At 43.4% G+C, this 25,556-nt stretch overlaps 1 protein-coding gene across 1 annotated transcript in view; it reads left to right on the top strand.

Annotated features, from left to right (window-relative positions):
* CD109 (CD109 molecule) overlaps nt 1-25,556 on the top strand; it is a 169,725-nt gene that overhangs the window by 2,669 nt on the left and 141,500 nt on the right. The window contains exon 3 of the mRNA XM_070073883.1: nt 24,033-24,061. Coding sequence (XP_069929984.1) covers nt 24,033-24,061 — 29 coding nt within the window. The remainder of the gene's footprint in view (nt 1-24,032; nt 24,062-25,556) is intronic.

Here is a 25,556-nt window from a genome sequence, read left to right as displayed (position 1 = left end):
CTCCCGGGCCACAGCAGAGAGCTGGCCTGGAAGAGGGGCAACCAGGACAGAATCTGGCGCCCCGACCGGGACTATAACCCAGTGTGCCAGCGCCGTAGGCGGAGGATTAGCCTAGTGAGCCGCGGCGCCGGCTGAAGACATGTTTTACCATTAATTCTCTCTCTCTCTTTTTTTTGACAGGCAGAGTGGATAGTGAGAGAGAGAGACAGAAAGGTCTTCCTTTTGCCGTTGGTTCACCCTCCAATGGCCGCCACGACTGGCGCGCTGCGGCCGGCGCACCACACTGATTCGATGGCAGGAGCCAGGTGCTTCTCCTGGTCTCCCATGGGGTGCAGGGCACAAGCACTTGGGCCATCCTCCACTGCCTTCCCGGGCCACAGCAGAGAGCTGGCCTGGAAGAGGGGCAACTGGGACAGAATCCGGCGCCCCGACCGGGACTAGAACCCGGTGTGCCGGCGCCGCAAGGCGGAGGATTAGCCTAGTGAGCCGCGGTGCCGGCCACCATAAATTCTCATAGTACAAGTCATTAAAGACAGAGGTCCTACATGGGAAGTAAGTGCACAGTGACTCCTGTTATTGGTTTAACAATTGACACTCTTATTTATGACATCAGTGATCACCTGAGGCTCTTGTCATGAGCTGCCAACCACACAATAATTAAAATCTAGTTTTGTGGGGGTATATCTTAATGCTTAAAGTAATAAAAAAAGGAAAAAGAAAAGTAGAGTGAAATGTGAGCAATTTGTGGAAGGACAAATCATTCTTACCTCCAGTCTGGCCCTGTATTAAGAATGTTTTATTTTTCAATACTAAGGAAAAAATAATTTTCTTTCTGGGGAGAAGGGAGTCACTACTTAAGCTTTCCTCCTTAAAATGAATATTTATTGTATTTTTTTCTAATCACGAGGGCAATAAATGCTCTGCACTTACAGCTTGATAAACACTGGAAGTAAAGGAAATAAACCAAAATCACTGGTAATCCTACCACCCAGATATAAACACTAGAAGAATGTAGCAGGTTGTCAAAGGCCAGAGATCAGGGCATGAATTTCTAAACAGTTTAGAGTTTTCTTTCAAAGAAATCATTGAAGGGCACATAATGAAGGGTGAATGGCATTCCTCATGAGCTCATTAAATAAATACTTGTCGTCTACCAGCACAGAGAAGTTGCCCATCATGAAAGGAGATGAAATGAAAGATTATGTCTACATTTGTGGCTCTTTCCCCACTGGAAGCTGACTGACCACCTGGGTAAATTTGGGGTGGGATTCAGGAAGAGAGGCTGTGTGTAATGGCCAGCCTGTACCACTTTATCTCCCATAGCAGCAGTGTCGGAAGTGGAGAGAAAGCATAGGTGTGATCTGGTTTGGGTCCTGGCACAACTGTCATACTCCTGTGATCTTGGACAGGTTACTTACTTGCTCTGATCATCAGTTTCCTCATTTGTAAAACAGAGATAATGAAACTAACTTTGAAGTGTAGTTATAAAGTTAACAACAGTATGTAGTACTCAATACATGACAACTGCTAATACTACTGGTAGTAATAATACTGAAGACAAGGTTGCAGACAGTACCACTTTCTGTACATGGGGGAAGATGTCAAATTTCACTAGTGAACTGTCATTTCTGAAAATGAATGAATCTTGGTCTTATGAGAGTAGCTAAAGAAAATATTGAACTACAAAATCACAGGAGATAATAATTAAGGCAGTTTCATATTCATTATTTATTAAGAATTTATGAGTTTGACTCTACTGATATGGCAGTTTTACAGCAATGCAGAGGTCCTAGAATAACATAGATGATTCTGATGAGTATTTGGGCTCTGCTGGGCGTTTCTATGCTGTTATTTTAGAATTTCTCCCATGTTTTCTGCAGTCTCCTTTATTACTCTTTTTTTTTTTAAATATTTATTTGAAAGGCAGAGCAACAGATTGTGGGGGGAGAGAGAGAGATGAAAAAAGATAGAGAGATATTTTCTGTTTACCAGTTCACTCCCCAAACAGCCGCCACAGCTTGGGTTCAGCCAGTCCAGAGCCAGGAACCTGGAACTCTATCCTGGTCTCCCATGTGGGTGCAGGGCCCAAGCACTTGGGCCATCTTCCGCTGCTTTCCCAGGCACTGTAGCAGAGCTGGATTGGAAGCGGAGCAGCGGATAGGATGGTAGTATTGCAAGCGAGGGGCTTAACCCACTGCACTGCGATGCTGGCTCTCCTTTATCAGTCCAAAAATCACTGGGAGTGCATGTTGTTGTAGTTTGGTTTGTAACTTTATTCTTAGGTTTTTTCTTTTGGGAGGAGGGTCCGTGTTATCCCTTTGGAAGACTTAAGTGCTCGAGGCTAGATTGGAAAACAGGAGCAGAAAGGCTGATGAAAAGGAAAGAGGGAAAATGGGCTGTTTTTGACTCTGTTGGCATCCAGTTTCATTGAAACTGCCATGGCTAGGAGCACTTTCCCCTTTCCAGAGGAGAATGTTAGTCTGTTATCAGAGGCTGAGTTATTGTTCTCGGAGCAGATGCTTCCTGTAATCTTGGGGCTTAAGGAATAAGACGTTTCTCCCTCCTGGTCCTCACATCCTTTGCTTTGTCTGACTTCTCCAGTCTAACAATATGTAGGTAAATGAGGGCTTCTAAATCAGAAGGGTCTGGCTCTTCACAGGAGTCATGTTCTGTTTCTCCCATCACATAAACAAATGTATATATTTGATCTGATTATTTCATCGCTTTCTTACGAGGGCCCTGGAGACAACGTTGGTTTTAATCAAGATTCATCTCCTGGCAGACTGGATAAGGAGGAAGGCAGTTTTAGAATGGCTCATTTCCAACAGTCCTAGACTTCAGAGAAATCCCTCGATAAGGGTGCATTTTACCATAGCCAGAATGTATTTCTGGCTTACTTTGTGTCAGAAATAGTAATAACTAAAGTATTCAAACTGCAGAATATACTTGAATAAAGGCAGACAAGTATAGTTTTTTTTTTCAGGGAATAGTTCATTTATGTGTTTGACAGATGTGGGGGGAATTTTATTTTCATTTCTACCCTTGAGGCCAGTAACATTGGTTGTATTAAGTTAATTTCGTTTTGGTGAACAGTAGCCCTTTAAAAAGTGTTTCTACTAAACTTGGAGGAAGTTCTGTGCAGATGTCTTCATGCCACTGTGGTGGTGAGATCCGGATGCTGAAGTGTACTTGTCATTGTCACCACTCCCCTGACTCCCCTCGCCCCTCGCCCCTCAACATCTGCTGCAGCGTCACCATCTCTGCAGTGAAGAGAACTGGGTTCATGAGCTTGTCTTCCTTTGTCTAAGAGTTGATTAAGGCTACTGGCTTCAGATCAGCGCGGTGTGCTGGCCTCAGTTTGCCAGCCGCGGCGGCCATTGGAGGGTGAACCAACGGCAAAGGAAGACCTTTCTCTCTGTCTCTCTCTCTCACTGTCCACTCTGCCTGTCAAAAAAAAAAAAAAAAAAAAAAAAAAAAAAAAAAAGAATCGATTAGATAAGTATAATTGACACAACATAGTAAGAGTTAAGTGAGTACAAATTACCAGAGAGGAGACAATGGAGCAGCTATTGGCATTTGTTAAAGATTTTTTTAAAAAAATTTTTTGACAGGCAGAGTGGACAGTGAGAGAGAGACAGAGAGGGGTCTTCCTTTGCTGTTGGTTCACCCTCCAATGGCCGCTGCAGCTGGCATGCTGCAGCTGGCACACCGCGCTGATCCGATGGCAGGAGCCAGGTGCTTCTCCTGGTCTCCCATGGGGTGCAGGGCCCAAGCACTTGGGCCATCCTCCACTGCACTCCCTGGCCACAGCAGAGGGCTGTCCTGGAAGAGGGGCAACCGGGACAGAATCCGGTGCCCTGACCGGGAGTAGAACCCGATGTGCCGGCGCCGCAAGGCGGAGGATTAGCCTATTGAGCCACGGTGCCGGCTATTTGTTAAAGATTTTTATTTTATTTATTTGGAAGGCAGAGTTATAGAGGGAGAGAGGGAGCTGCTGGTTTACTCCCCAGATGGCTGTAATGTCCAGGGCAGGGCCCAGGAGCCTGGAACTCCATCTCGTTTTCCCACTTTGGGGGCAGGGGCCCAAACCCTTGGGTCATCTGTTGCTGCTTTCCTAGGTGTACTGGTAGCAGCTGGGTCAGAAGTGGAGCAGCTGAGCTCCATCTGATGCCGACATGGATGCTAGTGTTGGAAGCAGCGGCTTAACCGCAGTGCCATAATACTGGCCCCAGTGTTTGGCATTTGAAATCAGGTCAGGCTATAATGATGGGTGAAAAGCGAGTCATCTTATTTCTTCCATTAGTGATTTTTGTCTCTTTCCTCCCTAAGATATTGCCATGGAGCTTTGTATCAAATTAAGCAAAAGAGTTAAGAACATTTGAATTTACAGCCCATAAGTGAGAACTATCTTCATTTGTTAAGTCTTATGAAGTAATTGATGTCCTTAGACCCTAATTTCTGTTTTATCTTCTCTTTTTTTGTTACCTTCTAGTTTTTTTTTTCCCTATTACTTTAGTAATAAAGGATATAGATTATCCCTTGCCTTAATTAACAAGTTCATTGTTATTGGTTTCATGAAAACATGATTTAAGGACAAAAACCCCAAACTGAAAATGCCAACTGAAAAATCTGGACACTGAGTGGTGTCTCCTGGGGATGGTCTGCTGGTCTGAAGGCACTGCTTGTTTTTTATGATGTCAAACCCACTTCCATCTCCCCTTTGAGGTACTGGGGTGAGACATGCTCTGTATATCCACACCCTTTAAGAATTTCCTTTTTCTCTTTGCCCTAAAATCTTGGTGAGTTAATGGAATATTTTCCTTCTTTTCTTTTTTTTTAAAGGTTTATTTTATTTATTTGAAAGAGTTACAGAGAGAGGTAGAGACAGAGAGAGAGAGTTGTCCATCTGCTGGTTCACTCCCCAGATGGCTGCAATGGCCGGAGCTGCGCCGATCTGAAGCCAGGAGACCCAGGACTTCTGGGTCTCCCACGCGGGTGCAGGGGCCCAAGGACTTGGGCCGTCTTCCACTGCTTTCCCAGGCCATAGCAGAGAGCTGGATTAGAAGAGGAGTAGCCAGGACTAGAACCGGTGCCCATATGGAATGTTGGTACTTCAGGCCAGGGCATTAACCTGCTGCACCACAGCGCTGGCCCCTGCCTTCTATTTCTTTTACAGATTTATTTTATTCATATGAAAGAGTTACAGAGAGAGAGAGAGAGAGAGAGAGAGGTCTTCCATCCACTGGTTCATCCCCAAATGGCTACAACAGCCAGAACTGAGCCGATTGGAGGCCAGGAGCTGGGAACCTCCTCCGGGTCTCCCATGTGGGTGCAGGGGCCCAAGGATTGGGCTCTCCTCCACTCCTTTCCCAGGTGCATTAGCAGAGAGCTGGATTGGAAGTGGAGCAGCTGGGACTTGAACCGGAGTCCATATAGGATGCCAGTGCTGCAGTCTGGGGCCTTAACTGTTATGCCATAGCGCCGGCCCCTACCTTCTATTTTTTAAGAATTAAAAAAAAATTCAGCTTTGTTCTCTATTATCTTTCTTGCTTTGACTGAAAGGTATTTTATTTTCCATCTTGGTCTAGTAAGGGTGGGAAAATTTTGAGATATTAGCTGAAAAACTTTAACAAAAATCCTCCAGTTCAGTTAGGATGGCTTTCTGGTGGAAACAAAGCTCCTGAACTTATATTTTGTGCTTTGTAGATCAAAATCAGTCCCATGGTTTTTATGAAAGTAGATTAATTAGTGTAGTGTGTGGGCAGGACTCTCAGGGCAGGTTTTCACAGGCAGTTTTGCCAGTGGAACTCAGTGTGAACCTGTAGTTACATGAGAATTATTTTCAAAGAGTATATGCTTTTTTTTTTTTTTTTAAGATTTATTGTATTTATTTGAAAGACAGAGTTACAGAGAGAGGTAGAGACACAGAGAGAGGTCTTCCATCCACTGTTTCACTCCTCAAATGGCTGCAATGGCCATAGCTGTGCTGATCCAAAGCTAGGAGCCAGGAGCCTCCTCTGGGTCTCCCACATGGGTGCAGGGGCCCAAAGACTTGGCCCATCTTCCACTGCTATCCCAGGCCGTAGCAGAGAGCTGGAGTGGAAGAGGAGCAGCTGGGACTAGAACCAGCACCCATATAGGATGCCGGCACTTCAGGCCAGGGCATTAACCCACTGCGCCACAGCGCCGGCCCCCAAAGAGTGTATGTTTTTCATTTACATGCCTTCGCTGTATTGGGTGATATATAGGAACAGGTAGGTGGTGACTGGAGATAAAGGACCAGAGTGTAATCATGATCTGCTTCAGCTGGAGCCAGGTGACCTGGATACAGATGCTGGCCATTTCCAGTCAGTGGTTGGGTGGCTGTGGGCAGTCATGGTCTTACCAGGTCTCAGTTTCATCATGGGAAAAGTAGTGTTTTCTGCCTTATACAATTATAGAGTATTGTGAGGATTAAATGAGTTGCAGTATTTAAAACACTTAACACATAGGGATTGTTCACAAAAACGGTAGCTTTCTTGTTAGGAGAGAAGAGCAACAGTTCTTGTCAAAGGCGCTAATCACCGATTGGGATGATTTTGGACTGGGAGTTCTACCAGAGGCACATCGCTATGTGGGAATGGGAAAGGATTTAAAATATTAAATATTAGGGATGGCACAGTGGTGTGGTGGGTAAAACTGCCTGCAGTGCCTGCTTCCCATATGGGTACCGGTTGGAGACCCAGCTGCTCCACTTCTGATCCAGCTTTCTGCTATGGCCTGGGAAAGCAGTGGAAGATGGCCCAGGTGCTTGGCCCCTGTACCCACATGGGAGACTCAGAAGAGGCTCCTAGTTCCTGCTTTGAATTGACCCAGCTCTGGCCATTGTGGCCATTTGGGGAGTGAACCAGAAGATGGAAGATTGATCTCTCTCTCTCTCTCTCTCTCTTTCTCTGCCTCTCTGTAACTCTGCTTTTCAAATAAATAATCTTAAAAATATTAAATATTGAATTTCTACATAGTGCCAGGAACTTTATGCACACCATTTCATTTGAACAAGTCTATGAAGTAGTCACTATTCTCTTCATTTTGGAGATGAGGAATCTGAGGCTAAGAGAGAACAATCCAATTGTACATGCAGCTAGTAAATGGTGAAGCCAGAATTTGAAGTTAATTTTGTCTGAGGTCCGGGGGGTCTGTAAGGTTTTCTACTGCCTGGAAGAGTGAAATGGTTTTCATTTGCTAGATTTTGGGATATTGATGTGATGTTATATATCATCTTCTAAAATAATTTTCACATTTGCTGTGGTAGTTTATATCTGGATCTAATTTGGAACTAAAAAACTTCAAGATGAATTGCCATCTCTCCTATTTTTTTTGGTGGGTATTAGATTTAATGAATTTCAAACCAAAGTAAATCATCAGAAGTGTTTTCATCTAGGATTTTTAGTGGTACAATTTTGGAAAAGTTTTACAGTCAGTATTTAACTAAAACAATATAGTTTGACTTTAATAGTATAGTATCATTTTGCATTTAGAAAAATAATAATTTTATTTTTGTGTTTATAACAGTGTGTCAACTGTGTTTTCCTTACCTGAATAGTTGGTATTATCTGAATTGTTCAAAGAGTAACCAAAGCAACCTTATGTAATAATTTTCCGTTCTGTTTTTTCTCCAGATCATATAAATCCTTCCCCTTTCCAGCTCTCTTCTTAATTTCTTTTGAGCTTCGTAGAATTTTGGAGGTGGAAGGGATTTAAAAATAAGTTAGTGCAGTCACCTAACTTATGGCCAAAGAAACTCTTCTTAGGTGTGGTGTTTGGGGATCTGCCCGAGGCCAAGTGGCAGTGCTGGAAACAGATTTCAGTCCCCAAATTCACAGTCCAGTGCTGTTTCCATTATACTTCAGGAGATTTTCCTAACATATGAAAGACTCTATTTAAGACCCAGGATTTATTTGCAAGTGTTGATTCTTCTGCTAGAGAAGAAATTGGGCTAACCAAGGAGTTTAAAAATGCCTGTGTGCACATTTCTTATTTCAGTTCAAGGTCAAACTGCTCTTTATGGGCTAATGGTTCTGCATAAGGGTTGGGGGTGGGGCTAGGAGCTTCACAGATCTTTAAAACACTAAATAACTTGGCTGTGTTTCTCAGAGTGTGAATCACACTCTGAAAATGCAGATTCGCAGCTCTCCTCACGACTTGGGCTATGTCTGGGAATCTAAACTTTATGTTCAGCCACTACCACAGATGATTCTTGGCCGCTTTAAAATGAGAACAACCACTCTCCCCTTAGGATTTCACACACTGTAGCCTGCGAGCGAGTGGCATGCCCCTGCATGCCTGTGATGAATCAAGAGAGCGCAGACAAGGCCCCTCCTGGACTTCTCTGTTTGCCTCTCAAGTGGTCCCCAACCCTAAGTGCTGGTGTTCATTTTTCAGCAGTGGAGAGACGTGTTGTTGAGATTTGATTGTGAATCAACGTTTGGATGAAGTTGAAATGAACACACTGATACTTTAAACTCCAAGTTAAACATGTGCTGCTCCTCTTCTAATGCTGAATGAGTCACTGTCCTAGTGACTCATAGAAGGGTTGTGGTGGAAACAGAAATCCGATCCTGTAAGAATTTGTCCTGGGTTACTGTTGATGCCTTATGTTCTGTTAAGAGGACTTTATGGTGCTGAAGCTAGTGGTTTCCTCAAAGTCATTTCCCTCTTTCACTTCATTGTATTGCTCATTTGCTGCATGTGAAACACGAATGAATAGGGAGCAGAGGATAAGAGGCAGGATGGCACCGGAGGAGATTCAGAGGTTCCTACAGGATAACATAATAAAAGTGCACAAGGCGGGAGGAGTCATTTCTTGTTTACATGAAAACTTCAGTGTGGTTCGTAAATAGAGCTTCTTGTGACTCTGTGCCTGCACTGTTACCTTTTACTTGGAGAGCTGTACAGATGTCCATTCATAAATGTCCCACCTCTGCTGACACATTTGGCATTTGGTGAGAACACTTATTTCTCACTGTGGACAAGGGAAAAGTGTGTGGAGGACATCGCTGATGGCTGGGAGTGGCAGTCCCAGAAGGAGAGAGCTGTTTGGGTTTTCTGAAGAGATGTTTCACTCCGCCTTGGAGATGGTTGCAGGGATACTCAGGTACAGATGTCCAGATAGTTTTTTTTTTTTTTTTTTTTTTTAACTTTTATTTAATGAATATACGTTTCCAAAGTACGAATAATGGATTACTATGGCTTCCCCCCCATACCGTCCCACCCACAACCCTCCCCTTTCCCACTCCCTCTCCCCTTCCATTCACATCAAGATTCATTTTCGATTATCTTAATATACAGAAGATCAGCTTAGTATACATTAAGTAAGGATTTCAACAGTTTGCTCCCACACAGAAACATAAAGTGAAAAATAATAGATGATTTTTTTTAATGATGATGAAATCAGATCAGACCTATTGTCATGTTTAATCCCAGTGAGAGTCAAGTTGGGAGTTGATAGTTTCTTTTCTTTTCTTTTCTTTTTTTTTTTTCTTTTTTTTTTTACAGAGGATCAGTTTAGTATGCATTAAGTAAAGATTTCAACAGTTTGCACCCCCATAGAAACACAAAGTGAAATATATTATTTGAGTACTCATTATAGCATTAAATCTCAATGCACAGCACATTAAGGACAGAGATCCTACATGAGGAGTAAGTGCACAGTGACTCCTGTTGTTGACTTTACCAATTGACACTCCTGTCTATGGCATCAGTAATCTCCCTATGCTCCAGTCATGAGTTTCCAAGGCTATGGAAGCCCCTTGAGTTCTCCGACTCTTATCTTGTTTAGACAAGGTCATAGTCAAAGTGGAGGTTCTCTCCTCCCTTCAGAGAAAGGTACCTCCTTCTTTGAAGACCTGTTCTTTCCACTGAGATCTCACTCACAGAGATCTTTTGCCAGAGTGTCTTGGCTTTCCATGCCTGAAATACTCTCATGGGCTTTTCAGCCAGATCTGAATGCCTTTAGGGCTGATTCTGAGGCCAGAGTGCTATTTAGGACATCTGCCATTCTATGAGTCTGCTGAGTATCTCACTTCCCATGTTGGATCACTCTCCCCTTTATTTATTCTATCGGTTAGTGTTAGCAGGTACTAGACTTGCTTATGTGCTCCCTTTGACTCTTAGTCCTTTCATTATGATCGATTGCGAACTGAAATTGATCACTTGGACTAGTGAGATGGCATTGGTACATGCCACCTTGATGGGATTAAATTGGAATCCCCTGGTATGTTTCTAACTCTACCATTTGGGGCAAGTCAGCTTGAGCATGTCCCAAATTATATATCTCTTCCCTCTCTTATTCCTACTCTTATGTTTAACAGGGATCACATTTCAGTTAAATTTCAACACTTAAGAATAACTGTGTATTAATTACAGAATTGAATCAGTCATATTAAGTAGAACAGACAAAAAAACTACTAAGAGGGATAATGTATTAACAGTCAGGGCTATGCTGATCAAGTCACCGTTTCCCATAGTGTCCCTTTCACTTCAACAAGTTTCCATTTTTTTTTTTTTGACACACAGAGTGGACAGTGAGAGAGAGACAGAGAGAAAGGTCTTCCTTTCTGTTGGTTCACCCCCAAAATGGCCACTATGGCTGGCACTGCGCCGATCCAAAGCCAGGAGCCAGGTGCTTCCTCCTGGTCTCCCATGTGGGTGCAGGGCCCAAGCACTTGGGCCATGCTCCACTTCCTTCCCAGGCCACAGCAGAGAGTTGGACTGGAAGAGGAGCATCCGGGACAGAATCTGGCTCCCTGACTGGGACTAGAACCTGGTGTGCCAGCGCCACAGGCGGAGGATTAGCCTAGTGAGCCGTGGTGCTGGCCCAGATAGTTTTGAAATTGTAGCTGAGGAGAGAATTTAAGGGCTTGTTTTCACAGAGGCAGACAATATTTGAAGTCCTGAAAATACATGAGATGCACCCGAGAGACAGAGCTTAATAAAAAGAATAAGACTGACCATGGAAGCTTGGGAGGGGGAGGAGAAGTCAATGAAAGGGACAGATAGGGAGAAGACAGGGACGAGTAGATTGAAGATGGTGAGATGTCTCAGAAACCAAGGGAAGAAAGTCTTCAGGAGAAGGTTTTCATATTAACAAGGATCCCAGAAAGTCCGAGAAGGGGAGGACAGAGCAGATGGTTTCAAGTTCAGTGTTGGGAGCAAAAGCAAGTCTTAAGGAATAAATGGACATTGAGAAAGTATAATCAGAAGGTGGCCGCACCCTTTCCAGAAGTTCGATTTTGTTTTTTTTTTTTTTTGTTTTTTTTTTTTTGTTTTTTTTTTTTTTTGACAGGCAGAGTGGACAGTGAGAGAGAGAGAGACAGAGAGAGAAAGGTCTTCCTTTGCCGTTGGTTCACCCTCTAATGGCCGCTGCTGCAGCCGGCGCACCACGCTGATCCGATGGCAGGAGCCAGGATCCAGGTGCTTTTCCTGGTCTCCCATGGGGTGCAGGGCCCAAGCACCTGGGCCATCCTCCACTGCACTCCCTGGCCATAGCAGAGAGCTGGCCTGGAAGAGGGGCAACCGGGACAGAATCCGGCGCCCCGACCGGGACTAGAACCCGGTGTACCAGTGCCGCAAGGCGGAGGATTAGCCTATTGAGCCACGGCGCTGGCCAGAAGTTCGATTTTGGAAAGGAGAGAGGTGCATGGTCTCTTAAAAGGCACAGTTGAGAGGTAAAATATTTCATGCAAAGGGGAGGGATGGATAATTGGTGAGTCAAACATGGTGGGAGCAGGATTGGAGGTACAGGTGAATTGATTGTCCTTAAAAAAAACACCCCGCCTACTATTGGTGAAAGAAAGATGAATAAGGAATGAAATATTTTGAGAGATGAAATGGGCATGAAGATTACAGTTTTAGGAATATTTTGTCATAGATATCTCCCTACCTCTGGATTGTGTAGACCTGGCCCCTTCTGTCCAGGAAGTAGTGGCACACTGGAGAGAGAAACATGGGAGTGGGGGTCTTCCTGGCTTGCTCTCCAGACTGGGTCATGTCTGAATTGTGGGAAACTGGAATACAAGGGCTGCTCTTGTGTCTGGGGGAGGCAGCACAGGGAGAACAGAGAAGAGGAAAGAGCAGTGTGTTGCTGGCACGCCTCACTCGAAGCTTGAGAGGATGGGTAGAGCTCCTTTAGAGCTGCCATGGTGGTCCACGGAGGAAGTGAGCTGTGGCTCACCATCTCTTGGTCTGAGCTTCTGACCATCACACCAAATGTGCAGTGATAAAACATGATGAGCATTATGGTGGATCTTGCTGTTTTTCTATGTCATCTACTATTTACTTCCCTCAGGAAAGTTTTTCGAGTTGACTTTCTTCCCTTGCCAATCTCAGGGAGAAATTGGTCAAGGAAGATTTGGTAGAGAAGCAGTAGCTAGGTAGTTGGCAAATTGGTGGGTCTTTAGATCTCAAGGAATGATTTATGAATCACAGTCTGAAAGGCAGAGTGTTAAAGAGCTTAGACATAAATAGAGAGGAAGGTGAAAAACAGCACTTGGTAGCTTCCTTTGGCCAGGGCAAGGTTAAGAATTTACATTTAGGAAAATGTTGCTGGTGGAAATGATTTAGTATTTAAAACTTAAAATTCACTGAAATACGTATTATATCTCCTCAAGAGTAGAGTTAAGACAGAGCATTTATAGTTTTGAGCAATTTAAACATTAATTAGGTACCAAATTGTGTATGACACAATGCTGGGTAATTGGTGCCCACACGAAATTCTTGTTCCTATACTCTTTCCAGGAAAGCAAACTAGGTGTCATTTCATGTGTTAGTTTCAGTTAATGGCAGAGGCTGCTTGGAGTGCTGTGTTGACAGTTTCAGAGTCATCTGGGTTTACTTGATTATATAGCTGACTGAATTAGCCGTGCCTGTCATGGGCAAGGGAGGCTGGAGTGTGGTGTGAATGCTGCAAATTGTTCTGTTGTATTGAAGAGGGTTGGTTGCCTAGTTAGATACGGAATTGAGATAGTAACAACATGAGTAAGAGGGTGAGCATATCCAAACACAAACAATAAGGAACTGGGCAGTTAGCCTCATTGTTAATATACTTGCATCCTGCATTGGAGTGCTTGGGTTTGATTCTCAGTTGGGCTTCCTGCTAATGTAGGCTTGAGAGGCAGCTGTGATGGCTTAAGTGGTTGGGTTTCCGTAACCCATGGGGCAAACCTGGATTGAGTTCTTGTCTCCTGGCTTTGGGCTGACACAGTCCTGGCCATTTCAGACATTTGGGAAGTGAACCAGTGGATGGGAGCTCTGTCTGACTCATTCTCTGTCTCTCTCCCAATAAGTAAGTAAATAAATAATTTTAAAAGCATCAAATATGAGCACACAGTGAGTTACAGAGTAGGGAGAGCGAAGGAATCTGAGGTTGTGTTTGGACTACTTATTTGGAAGGACTCATTGGGTTTGTCTTGTACTATTTGGAAAACATAGTGGTCAGAATGGGAACTCTGAAGTCATACTGAAATTTAACCCTTATGAGACCTAATAATGGTAATATCTTGTAGCATTATTCCCAGGGTTAAACAGATAATGCTTCAGATCTGCCAAGTCCAGTGTGTCTCTAGCCCTAGCCCTGTGTGGTTTCTGAGAACTTGAAATGAGATTCATACAAATTGAGAAGGGCTATGACTATAAAAAACACACTGAATTTCAATTATTTAGTGTTGAAAAGTAAAACAAAAATGTGAGAATAATTTGTATATTGATTACATGTTCAGTGATACTATTTTGGATATATTTTAAGTTAAATAAAATGTTATTAAAATTAATTTCACTTGTTTCTTTCATTAGTGTATTGCTTTAGAAAGTTTATCACAGTACCTAGTACATAGTAAGCACTCAGGGGATATTGGTATGTTGGAGCTGGCATTTCTCAGTATTAGATCTAAATACTGATGCTTCCTTTCTGAGCATAAGCCAGTGGCATGAGTCCAGATGTTTTTGTTGAATGATTTTGGCTTGAGTGACTCTTCAACCTTATTCCTTATGTTTTGAGGAAGCAGGAAGTCTCCTAAAAAGAGCATCATGCCACAGCAGTCACCAGACTTTTTCTATGAAGGGCCAGATGGTAAATGTTGTAGGATTTGCTGACCTCATGGTCTTTATTGCAGCCACTCAGCTCTGCTTTTGTCCCTGGAAGGTGGCCATACACAGGGCATAAACACAGGAGTGGGTTGTATACCAACAGAACTTTATTTATGGAGGCTGAAATTTGGAATTTATATAATTTTCACTTGTCATGCAATAGTATTCTTTTCATTTCCTCCCTGCTATTTAAAAATGCACAAACCATTCTTAGTTCATGAACTGTCTGACAAGCAAGTGTGGATCTGTAGGCTGTAGATTGCTGACTCTGCCATAATAAATCCCCTGCTCATTTAGCAGCCAAGAACCTTGCTGGAATCTGGATTTTTCAATTGTATTTACCCTAACATTTAGTTTATGCTCCACTATTTTGTTTACTCTCAGTGGGTTTTTGTTTGACCCGTTTTTTCACTCAGCAGTCTAAATGGAACAAAACATTGTATATGAAACTCATTTTTATCAGATATTTGTAAGTAAGAAGAGGCAAGGGAGGAAAAAAATAAAATGAGTGTTAAGGACCCAAAGGAGTTGTTTGTTGTTCTGTTTCGCTTGAAATAGTTGTGTCTTCTGTACAGATTGAATTCACTGACTAGATGCTTATACTTAAAGTGACAGTAAACTGTGAAGCAGAAGCTCTGTATTTTAAGTTTCTTTGACCACGGGTTTGTTGCAGAGATCCCTGCTTTTCACTTTGTCCATCTGCAGATCAATGCGGAATGCTAGAGAATACTTTATAAATTGTTTAAGAGGTCAAATTTTCAGCTAAAAGATAATGAATTTAAGTTTATTACACATATTACTGAACAGCAAAGGACTGACAAAAGTAATTAAGCAGCAAGTACTAAGTGTATATATGGTGGACAATCCATTTTTTTTCCTCGTAGAGGGTATTTCTAGATCTGGTTGGATTTCTAATTACACACTGCTCCGTCCCTTCGGTGATTCTCCAGAGCCATTGGGTGATGGCAGATGTCAGAAGAGGCAGCATATGGTATTACAGAGTGTGTTTAAAAAGTTAAGGAAAGGTTAGTTTTTGTGTATGCTTATTACACAGTTTAAAATTAGCTTTCACTCTATTTGGAAATCAAACGGCCAGTGCTCAGGCTGTGCCAAGTGTGAATCTTTAAAACAAGGTTTCTTTTGAGTTGCACAGGCATCTGAAAGGGGTTTGAGATTGACTTTCTCTGGTTCTATACGAAATGATGGGAGTTCGACAAAGTCCTCTACAGTAATGCTAAGAAATTTACTTCCCAGAGTTTATCTTTAGGCCGTGATTTGAAATAATGCCATGCTGAATTTCAAGAGATGGTGACTGTTTTCCATCTGAGTGGACTTTTGCCAAAGGAAAAAAAATGTTCACAATAGTTTGCAAATCCTATCTATTTAATTCTCATCCTAGCAATAGCAGAGAAAGACATGATTATTCTCCATCGACACTACCCGTCCCTTGCCCTCAATTTTATGTTTCAGTGGTGTAAATTATTGCTCAAATGTTACTACTTTCAAATAAATCCTATGCTAGAACTTAATAAGTGCCTAGGAAATTCCAGACTGTATGTGTAAGTTTAAAAGAAAGACATCAAGTTGAAAAAAATGTTCAGTACTCAAAGCCGACCTTTTAATAAGGACACATGAGACCAGTGAGTAGCCTTAAATTGGATCTCTCTACACAGCCTCCGTATTGCTCCCTGAATTCAACAAGAATTAGGGGGTGGGGTGGGATATCTCTGCCCATGACTCTAAGTGGGCGGAGCTTCTATTTCTGGCTCTGGGTCTTTCCTGGGTCTAAGAACAGACATGGTCAGATCCGAGTGGAGGAACCAGGCATACAGTCACTTCCTTGTTCCAGCTTTTCTCTAAGGAGAAAATCCCACACAGGTTCAATCCAACTATATTTTAAAAAGCTATATTTTAAAAAGCAAAGCTATATTTTAAAAAGAAAAGTTTTGCTTCGAAATGAGATTTCCTGCACTTCAAATCTGTGGAGCTTGTTTTGAATTGCCAAAACGCTGGCCTTCCAGTGAATCAATCTTCAGGATTTATTTGGATTGTAGGCTCCCCACTGCTTTTAACTTTCTCCTTGCTTAGTGTCACTTGGATAAAAATAAATGAGCGCCCCTCCCCACTCTCCTTGGTGTTTGTAACATGGCCATGGTGGGAGGCAGGCTGTCAGCGCAGGGTGGAAAGGAAGCACATTGTTTCCTCCAGTCATGGAGATGACAAAGTAGTCAGCTCCTGATGATTTATCCTGAAGTCATGGAAAATAAGTAACTTGCAGTGACAGAGGCTGCTGCTGGGTTGGGGCACAGCTCACTGCAGTTTAAGTTTTTCATTTTTGTTCCAACGTGGGGCTGCACTGCCCTGCCCAGGTCCCTCCAGCACAGGTGGAAGGATGACTTCTTTGTGCTAGCTGCCCCCAGAGCCAACCCCCTTGGAACGGCATCAGTTGGAGAGTGTCTGCCTCTCGCCCAGGGTTGTTCCCTGCTGGTGTGGCTCACACAGGTTCCAGAATCCAGAGGTTCTGATGACTGGTTAGTGTCCAGGTGAAGAGAGAAAGGAGCCCGAGATGACTGAGACCTTGAATGTGACTGAGGGAGTGGTGTTTGCCACGTACACCTAAAGGCTCTCCAGGCTGGGGACCTTTTATAATAATCAAGGTTGTGTCCAGTAGAAGATCAAGAGTACATGTGCTCCTTGTACTGTCAGTCCAGGCAGAACAGTGGTTTAGAACCTGAACCCAAGAACTGAGCTGCCTGGCTCAGAGCCCTTGCCACACTGCTGCTTTTCTGTGTCTGACCCTGGGCAAGCCACTTGACTGGGTCTCTATGCTCAGGGGCCTCAATTATAAAATATAGATAGTAACACTTAATAGGATTGTTATGAGGACTAAACTAGTTAAAATATATAATGCTTTAGAACACTCTCTAAATAGTATCTATTATGATTTTTTAAAAAGATTTATTTATTTACTTGAAAGTCATTTACACAGAGAGAGGAGAGGCAGAAAGAAAGAGAGGTCTTCTATCCGCTGTTCACTCCCCAGTTGGCCGCAGTGACCGGAGCTGTGCCTATCCGAAGCTTAGAGCCAGGAGCTTCTTCTGGGTCTCCCATGTGGGTGCAGGGGCCCAAGGACTTGGGCCATCTTCTACTGCTTTCCCAGGCCATGCAGAGAGCTGGATTGGAAGTGGAGCAGCCGGGACTTGAACTGGCACCTATAAGGGATGCTGACACTGCAAGCGGTGGCTTTACCCATTACGCCACAGCTCTGGCTCCTCTATTGTGATTTTATTAACAAAATTTAAAATTTTATTCTATCATTATTGATTGCTTTATTGTGTCTAAGTGAAATTTAAGCCTTCCATCCTCCAGATCAGCACTGCTAATGAAAGTATAATTCAACTACAGAACTAATTGAAAATCTTCTAGTAAACACATTAAATTGGTAAAAAGATATAGGTAGAATTAATTTAAGTAATGCATTTCAATAAATAATTAAATACTTTATCAGTTCAACATGGGATCACTAAAAAATTATTGAGATAGCTTGTGCTTTTTTTTGGTAAGTCTTAAAAAAATACGAGGTGCGTTTTAACACTGGCTTTGTGTTTCAGAGACTCAATAGCCACTGTGCGACAGGCTGCCTTATGGGACAGTGTCGTTTTAGAGGTTTTCAACTTAATCCTGCTTGTTTCAAAAGTGTTATCTATCAGTTATCTATTGCTGGGAAACAAGCTGACCCAAGACTTGATGGCTCAAAGCAACAATGGTTTATCCCTCTCATGATTTTCACCCAGCTGGTATACTTAGATTGATGATTCCTGTCTGAATAAATTATTATTCAGTTGTGATATTTTCTAATTCCATGATTCTTTCTACATCTGTTGACTGAGATTTTATAGTGATGAACCTTTTTTCTTCCTCATTTAGTCATTTATTTAATTGTTTTAACAGCATGAACTTACAGACTCTTATTTTATTCAGTAGGTTATATCTGTCTGTCTATCTATCTACATCTATGTATCTGTCTATCTATCTATTTATATTTGAGAGACAGAGAGTGTTCTCGTCTGCTAGTTTACTCCCCAAATGCCCACAGGGACTGGGGCTTGAGCTAGAAGCTGGGAACACTGTTCAGGTCTCCCATGTGGATGGCAGTAACTCAACTTACTTGAGCCATCATCACTGCTTCCCAGGGTCTGCACTGATCGGAAGTTGGAGCCAGGAGCTGGAGGTGAGAACTGAACCCATTCACTTGGATGTGAGATGTGGGCATGTTAAGTGACAGGCTAACTGCCAGCTCCCCCATTTTTAATGTTCAAGCTATCTGATGATAATCTTTTTGAATTGAGAAAACACTCTTCACATATGCTGGGGGGCCTGATGGGGTATATTGAATATATAGCAATATTCTCAATTTCATTGTTCCCTCACATTCAAATATTTAAATGTTTCAGCTCAAGTGTTTCTTTTCTTTTTTAAAAAGATTTATCTTATTTATTTGAAAGACAGAGTTGCAGAGAGAGGTAGAGACAGAGAGGGAGGTTGAGGTCTTTCATCTGCTAGTTCACTCCCTGAATGCCAGTGGCTGGAGATGAGCCATTCTGAAGCCAGGAGACAGGAGCTTCTTCTGGGTCTCCCACATGGGTGCAGGGACCCAAGCACTTGGGCCATCCTCCTGTGCTTTCACAGGCACATAAGCAGGGAGCTGGATCAGAAGTGGGGCATCCGGGACTCGAACCAGCACTCATAGGGGATGCTAACGCTGCAGGCTGGGGTTTTAACTTGCTGTGCCACAGTGCCAGTCCCAGCCCAAATATTTCACTGAGTATGTCTTTTTACTTGCGGAACAACATACCTCTCTTCAAGCAACGTTTTTGGAATTTATTTTCCAGTAAATTATATAGACATTCTTCTTTTGAAGGTTTCAGGGGCTGTGAATTGTGGCACTGTGGATAAAGCTGTCCCTTGGTGTCGCTCCCCCTCTTCGTGGAGGAACGACACAGGACCCTGTGCTGTTCTTTCGTCTGCTCGGCCCTCCCCGGGTTTGCTACTGGTTCTTCCCGGGTTGGCTACTATCCCTTCCACCTCCGTGGAAGGGCAGTTCCCCCTGGCCGCATTCCCCACTTCCGCAGGGGAGCGGCACACCGCCGGCCGGCTTTCTCGGGGGCTGCACGGGTTCCCTTAGATGTTCCCCATAGATGTTCCTGGTGCATGTCGTCTCTCTCCTCCTTTATAGTCCTCCTCCGCCAATCCTAACTCGGCTGCCCACACGCCGAGTACGCTGCTCTCCAATCAGGAGCAAGTCCTACAGTTTATTGGTTGAACTGGAGGCAGCTGGGTAGAAGCTGTTTTCTCCTCTCCCAGCGCCATATTGTAGGAGAGCAGATGCATAGAATAAGTCTTAATTCCAGTAACTTAGTCTAGTCCGAGCTGCTCCCCACAGAGGAGAGCAGATGCATAGAATAAGTCTTAATTCCAGTAACTTAGTCTAGTCCGAGCTGCTCCCCACACCTTGGGACACCAGCATCCTCTATCAGAGCACCTGTTCAAATCTTAGCTGCTCTACTTCCAACCCAACTTCCTGTTAATGCATCCTGGGAGGTGAATGGGCCCTTTCCATCTATGTGGGAGACCCGGATGCAATTTTGGGCTCCTGGTTTTGGCCTGGCCTAGTCCTTACTATTGGTGGGCATTTTGGGAATAAACCAGCAGGTGGGAGATTTCTGTCTGTCTGTCTGTCTCTGCCTCCCTACCACCTTCCCTTCCTCCTCTTTTTCTTTTTCTGTGCCTTTCAAGTAGATGGAAGTAAATAAACATTTTGAAAAAAAGGTTTCACCAGATTTGGTTGTGCAGTATCATAGGACTTTTCAATTTCATTTCAACTCAGTTTAGAATGTAAATTTATTCCATTAAAAGTAAGAACTTAATGAATAGAAGTTTTTTTCTACAGTTGAGATATTCCATGGTTTTATTTATTTGAGTGTGAGGGTACAAGCAAGAACATACTAGCTCTCATCTGCCCACAACAAGTAGGTCTGGCCAAGTCTGAATCTGGGAGCTGAGAATGCCATCAAGTTCTCCCATGGATATGGCATGGACCAATTCCTTGAGCTGTCACCACTGTCTCCCAGGGTCTTCATTAGCTGAAGTCAGGAGCTGTAGCCAGGAATCAAATCCAGGCCCTCTGATGTTGGACATGGGCATCTTAACTGCTACGCTAAATGGCTGCTCACATCTTTTAATTCCATTTTTCATGAACTTTTTGAAGGCTTCTCATGTATTCAAAGAAAACGAATCAGTATGTGCTCCTAAATTTATTGCAGCTTTAATCACAGTAGCTAAGATATGGTATCAGTCCAAATGTCTATTCATGGATGAATGGAGAAAGAAAATGTGGTGTATATAAACAATGGAATACTAGGCAGGCTTAAAAAGGAGGAGATTCTGTCATTTGCAAGAACATGGAGGAACCTAAGTGAAATAAGCCGTGCACAGAGACAAATGTCACGTGGTCTCACAGAATAAATGGCGGTTACTAGAGGCTGGGGGCTGGGAGGATTGGGGAGATGTAGGTCAAAGGACACAAAATTTCAAGTTATGAGGCATAAGTTCAAGAGATCTATTATATATAATGGTGACTGCAGTTAACAACAATATATTACATACTTGAAATGTGTTAAGACAGTTTGATTTTAAGTGTTCTCACTACAAATAAATATGTGAGGTGAACACGTATTAAACCACTTGATCTAGCCATTCCATAATGCATATCTATCTCTCAAAATATGTCATACATCATAAAGATATAGTTTTTACTTGCCAGTTAAAAACATACAAACATTTTCAGTGTTAAATCATGTGCACATTAGGGCCGGCGCCGCGGCTCACTAGGCTAATCCTCCGCCTAGCGGCGCCGGCACACCGGGTTCTAGTCCCGGTCAGGGCGCCGGATTCTGTCCCAGTTGCCCCTCTTCCAGGCCAGCTCTCTGCTGTGGCCAGGGAGTGCAGTGGAGGATGGCCCAGGTGCTTGGGCCCTGTACCCCATGGGAGACCAGGAAAAGCACCTGTCTCCTGGCTCCTGCCATCGGATCAGCGCGGTGCGCCGGCCGCAGCGTGCCGGCCGTGGCGGCCATTGGAGGGTGAACCAAAGGCAAAGGAAGACCTTTCTCTCTGTCTCTCTCTCTCTCACTGTCCACTCTGCCTGTCAAAAAAAAAAAAAAAATCATGTGCACATTAAACCCATTCCATAATAACATATTGCTCACCTAAAAAAGAACCAAGACAAATGCTTAGTCAGGATGTCGAGATAACAGCATCACCTTGGACATTCCCAGCAAGGGCTCTCCTGTCTAAAAAGCCCCTCCTGAGACGGCCCAGCCTCATCTCTGCTACTCTGCCCACCTGTGGCCTTGGCCCACCTAGCTTTCTTCTTCAGTAGACTCATGTTATTCACTAAGGGCCTTTGCTGCTTCTCTGCCTGGAACACTTTTCCTTTCCTTCTCTATTGGCTCATTTCTTCTTACCCTACAACTCTAGACACTAGCATCAATTTCTCTTGGCATCTTCTCTCTCCAGTGTGCTCATGGTCGTAGCCCTTCCATGTCAAGCCATACCTGTTGGATTGTTCTTTTTTCACCTCTTCAAAATCATTTTCATCTAATTTCCTAGTATTTAAGAATCCTGCTCTTTGCTTCCACACTGAGTTTTTGGATAAACTGATCTGTACTAGGTGATACATTGTCGCTCCCCCTCTTCGTGGAGGAACGACACAGGACCCTGCGTTGTTTTTCTGCTCGGCCCTTCCCGGGTTTGCTGCTGGTTCTTCCCGGGTTGGCTACCGTCCCTTCCACCTCCGTGGAAGGGCGGTTCCCCCTGCCACTTTCCCCACTTCCGCGGGGGAGCGGCACACCACTGGCCGGCTCTCTCGGGGGCTGCACAGGTGTTCCTTCAGATAGATGTTCCCCTTAGATGTTCCCGGTGCATGTTGTCTCTCTCCTCCTTTATAGTCCTCCTCCGCCAATCCTAACTCTGCTACCCACACGCCGAGTACGCTGCTCTCCTCCAATCAGGAGCAGGTCCTACAGTTTACTGGTTGAACTGGAGGCAGCTGTGTAGAAGCTGTTTCTCCCTTCTCAGCGCCATATTGTGGGAGAGCAGATGCATAGAATAAGTCTTAATTCCAGTAACTTAGTCTAGTCCGAGTTGCTTCCCACAATACATATCATGACAAATTGCTTATCTGTTCCTTAAAACACATTTATACTTCACTGAGGCCCACTGGGGCAGTGGTGTTTGAAGTGGATGTGCACACACTTGAGAGTGCACAAGTTTATTTATGTAGTGAAGTGGAAGTCGTACTTTTTACTGAACAAAAATAAGAAATGAAAGGTTTCTAATATTTAAGATTTTGGTTGAGAAAGTACATGGAGGTAACTATAAATCCGATTGGAAGCTGGTACTGTATACTAACTTTTTATTAATGCAATGCTCCATCATAAGGATTTGAAGTCTCTTCTTGTAGAGGCACAGTGATGTCCCTAGAGGATACCTCTGAAAATTTCCTGCAGTAGGCCGGCGCCGCGGCTCAATTGGCTAATCCTCTGCACCCCAGGTTCTAGTCCTGGTTGGGGCGCCAGATTCTGTCCTGGTTGGGGCGCCAGATTCTGTCCTGGTTGCTCCTCTTCCATTCCAGCTCTGTGGTGTGGCCCGGGAAGGCAGTGGAGGATGGCTCAAGTGCTTGGGCCCTGCACCCACATGGGAGACCAGGAGAAAGCACCTGGCTCCTGGCTTCGGATCGGTGCAGCGTGCTGGCTGTAGTGGCCATTTGGGGAGTGAACCAATGGAAGGAAGACCTTTCTCTCTGTCTCTCTCTTTCTCACTGCCTAACTGTCAAAAAAAAAAAATTTCTGCGCTATAGTGGTTAATATATATCAGGCTAACATAATCCTATGTGACACACACTATTCCCTATACTAGACAGGCATCAACATACTCATTCTTCACAACTAATTCATGAGATTGGTATGATTATTAGCATTTTTTTTTTGGTGAAAAAATTGAGCTCAAGAATCAGGCAACTTGTTCAAGGGACAGGGCTGGTGTGTGGCAAATGCATGTAGGACTGTATGATCTGATTCCCGAGGCCAGTTGCTTGCACCCTGCTCTATACAGTACCATGCTGTGATACCTGTATGCTTCCACATGATAGACCCATGTGGTTTCCAGGAGGAAAGGCATCCTGTTTTGTTCATTGTGGTCTTCCTAATAAACAGTTCTTAAATGAATGAAGGAACTTAAGGCCTAGCATTGCCTCTGATGGGAACTTCGGATAAATATGGTTTTATTTTTAACTTGAAACCATTTTTCCCCTTGAAATAAATGGTTTTGATGAGAAATTGACAGTCCTGTGTTTAGAAACTTTACATTAAAGAATTCTGCAAGCCTCACACTGATGAGTCAGCTAGGAGTCCCAGCCTATCTTTGGTGTAACTAATAGTTTTCTTCCCTTTATCATGAAGGTATGAGAACCTAGGAAATAAACCTCAGATTCTCCATGTGTACTGTATGAAGAGTCCCTCAGACATACATAGTCTTAAAATAACAAGAGCAGCAACAACAATGACAACAAAAATGATAATGGCAAGGGGAAGCAGAATTTGCTGTTTTCTGGGTTCATCCACTGTTATCCTTTCAATCCTGAACCTTAATTATTTGTCACAAAGATATGTAAAGTTGTTTGGGTATTCTGGGCATTGATAAAATTATTTTGGTTTGATCAAGTGAGTTTATGATTCCATCTTTCATCTACATCTAAAAGAACAGAAGGAGTAAGTTTTGTATCATGTCATTGTATTCAAATTATAATGTCATATTCAAATTATAATGACTTTTTTTCTTTGTTTTCTTTTTAGGCTCTTTCAGGACACTTACTCTTCCATCAGTAAGTATCCATTTAAAAATTTTGTTTGCAGTGGGTAGGCATTTGTTGTAGCAGTTGAGATGCTGCTTGGGTCTCCTGCGTTATATCCTGGGTCAGTTCCAGAGTGCCTGGGGTTGAGTCCTGGCTCTACTCCTGATTCTAGCTTGCTCCTGATCTGTACCTTGTAAGGCAGTGGGTAATGGCTAGGGCAGTTGGGTCCCCGCCACCTCTGTGGGAAACCAGGATTGAGTTCTTGGCTCCCAGCTTTGGCCGGGCTAAGCCCTGGCTGTTGTAGGCATTTGAGGAGTGAATTAATACATGTGAGTTTTTTCTCTCTCTTTCTCTCAAATAAATAAATAAATAGGGGCCGGTGCTGTGGCACAGGGTGGTAAGCTGCCGTCTGCAGTGCCGGCATCCCATATGGGCAGCGGTTTGAGTCCCAGCTGCCCTGCTAATGTGCATGAGAAAGCAGTGAAGGATCGCCCAAAGTGCTTGGGCCCCTGCACCCACGTGGGAGACCTGGATGAAGCTCCTGGCTCCTGGCTTTGGCCTGGCCCAGACCCTGTTCTTGCGGACATTTGGAATGAACCAGCAGATGGAAGAGCTCTCTTCTCTTTCTCTCTCTGTCTCTCCCTCTCTTGCTGTAACTCTGCCTTTCAAATAAATAAATAAATCTTTAAAAAATATTTAAAATCTTAGTAACTAAAACACATTTAAAATTTTAGTGTCAGAAATACATTATATCACTGAACTATGTAAATATTTTATTGGCTTTTATATCACTTTCAATTTCTTCTGAGTTTGGTTTGAGTTTATTCAACCTTCAGGTTATTTAAGAATAGTATTATTGTAGGGAGATTGATTCTTAGGCCAAGTGATAGCTTAAAACCCCTAGTAGGGGGTTTCCTCTTGTAAAATAGAGAGCCTCACAAGGGAAACTGGCCTGGACTATTAGCATAGAGTTTTAGCTGGGCTGGTTGGGTCCTGCCCTGCCTTCATGGGCTGTACAGTCTTGAGACTGTCATTAGGACTCTGCTGCAACCTTCCTTTCTCTGAAAAGGGTAGGGCCGTGCTCAGCCATGTTGGAACTGGAGGAGAAAGAGTAAGTCCATAATACTGATTCTTTGTTTATAACTTTGACTTGCTTGTTGATAATCGTGTGATTTTTTGGGCACAATTTTGATATTTTGAACTGTCTTATGAAAGCATTATTTTCCTAATTACCGAGTTTTTTGGTATCTCTTTAAAGTTTGCTTCTGAGACAGTTGCCTCACTCACCTCACCCTAACTCTAGCCCTGGAATAGGGGATAAGTGATACCATTTCTGTTTCATAGGGATATGCTAGCCTGAGAGGAGATGTGAAAGTGTTGTAAAATTTGCTGTGGGAACGGAAAGTGGTTATTATTTTATTGAGAGAGTCATCAGACCTGATTATTAAGTGTTGTTTGGGAACTATTCCCACTTCCCATGACTTTGACTTGGAAGTTGTTGCTTAAAATAAATCCTGTGTATGGT

Source organism: Oryctolagus cuniculus, chromosome 5 (genome assembly GCF_964237555.1).
Source record: "Oryctolagus cuniculus chromosome 5, mOryCun1.1, whole genome shotgun sequence".
NCBI lineage: Eukaryota > Metazoa > Chordata > Mammalia > Lagomorpha > Leporidae > Oryctolagus > Oryctolagus cuniculus.
The sequence above is the reverse complement of the archived record's forward strand: the minus strand, read 5'-3'. Positions and strand labels throughout refer to the sequence as shown.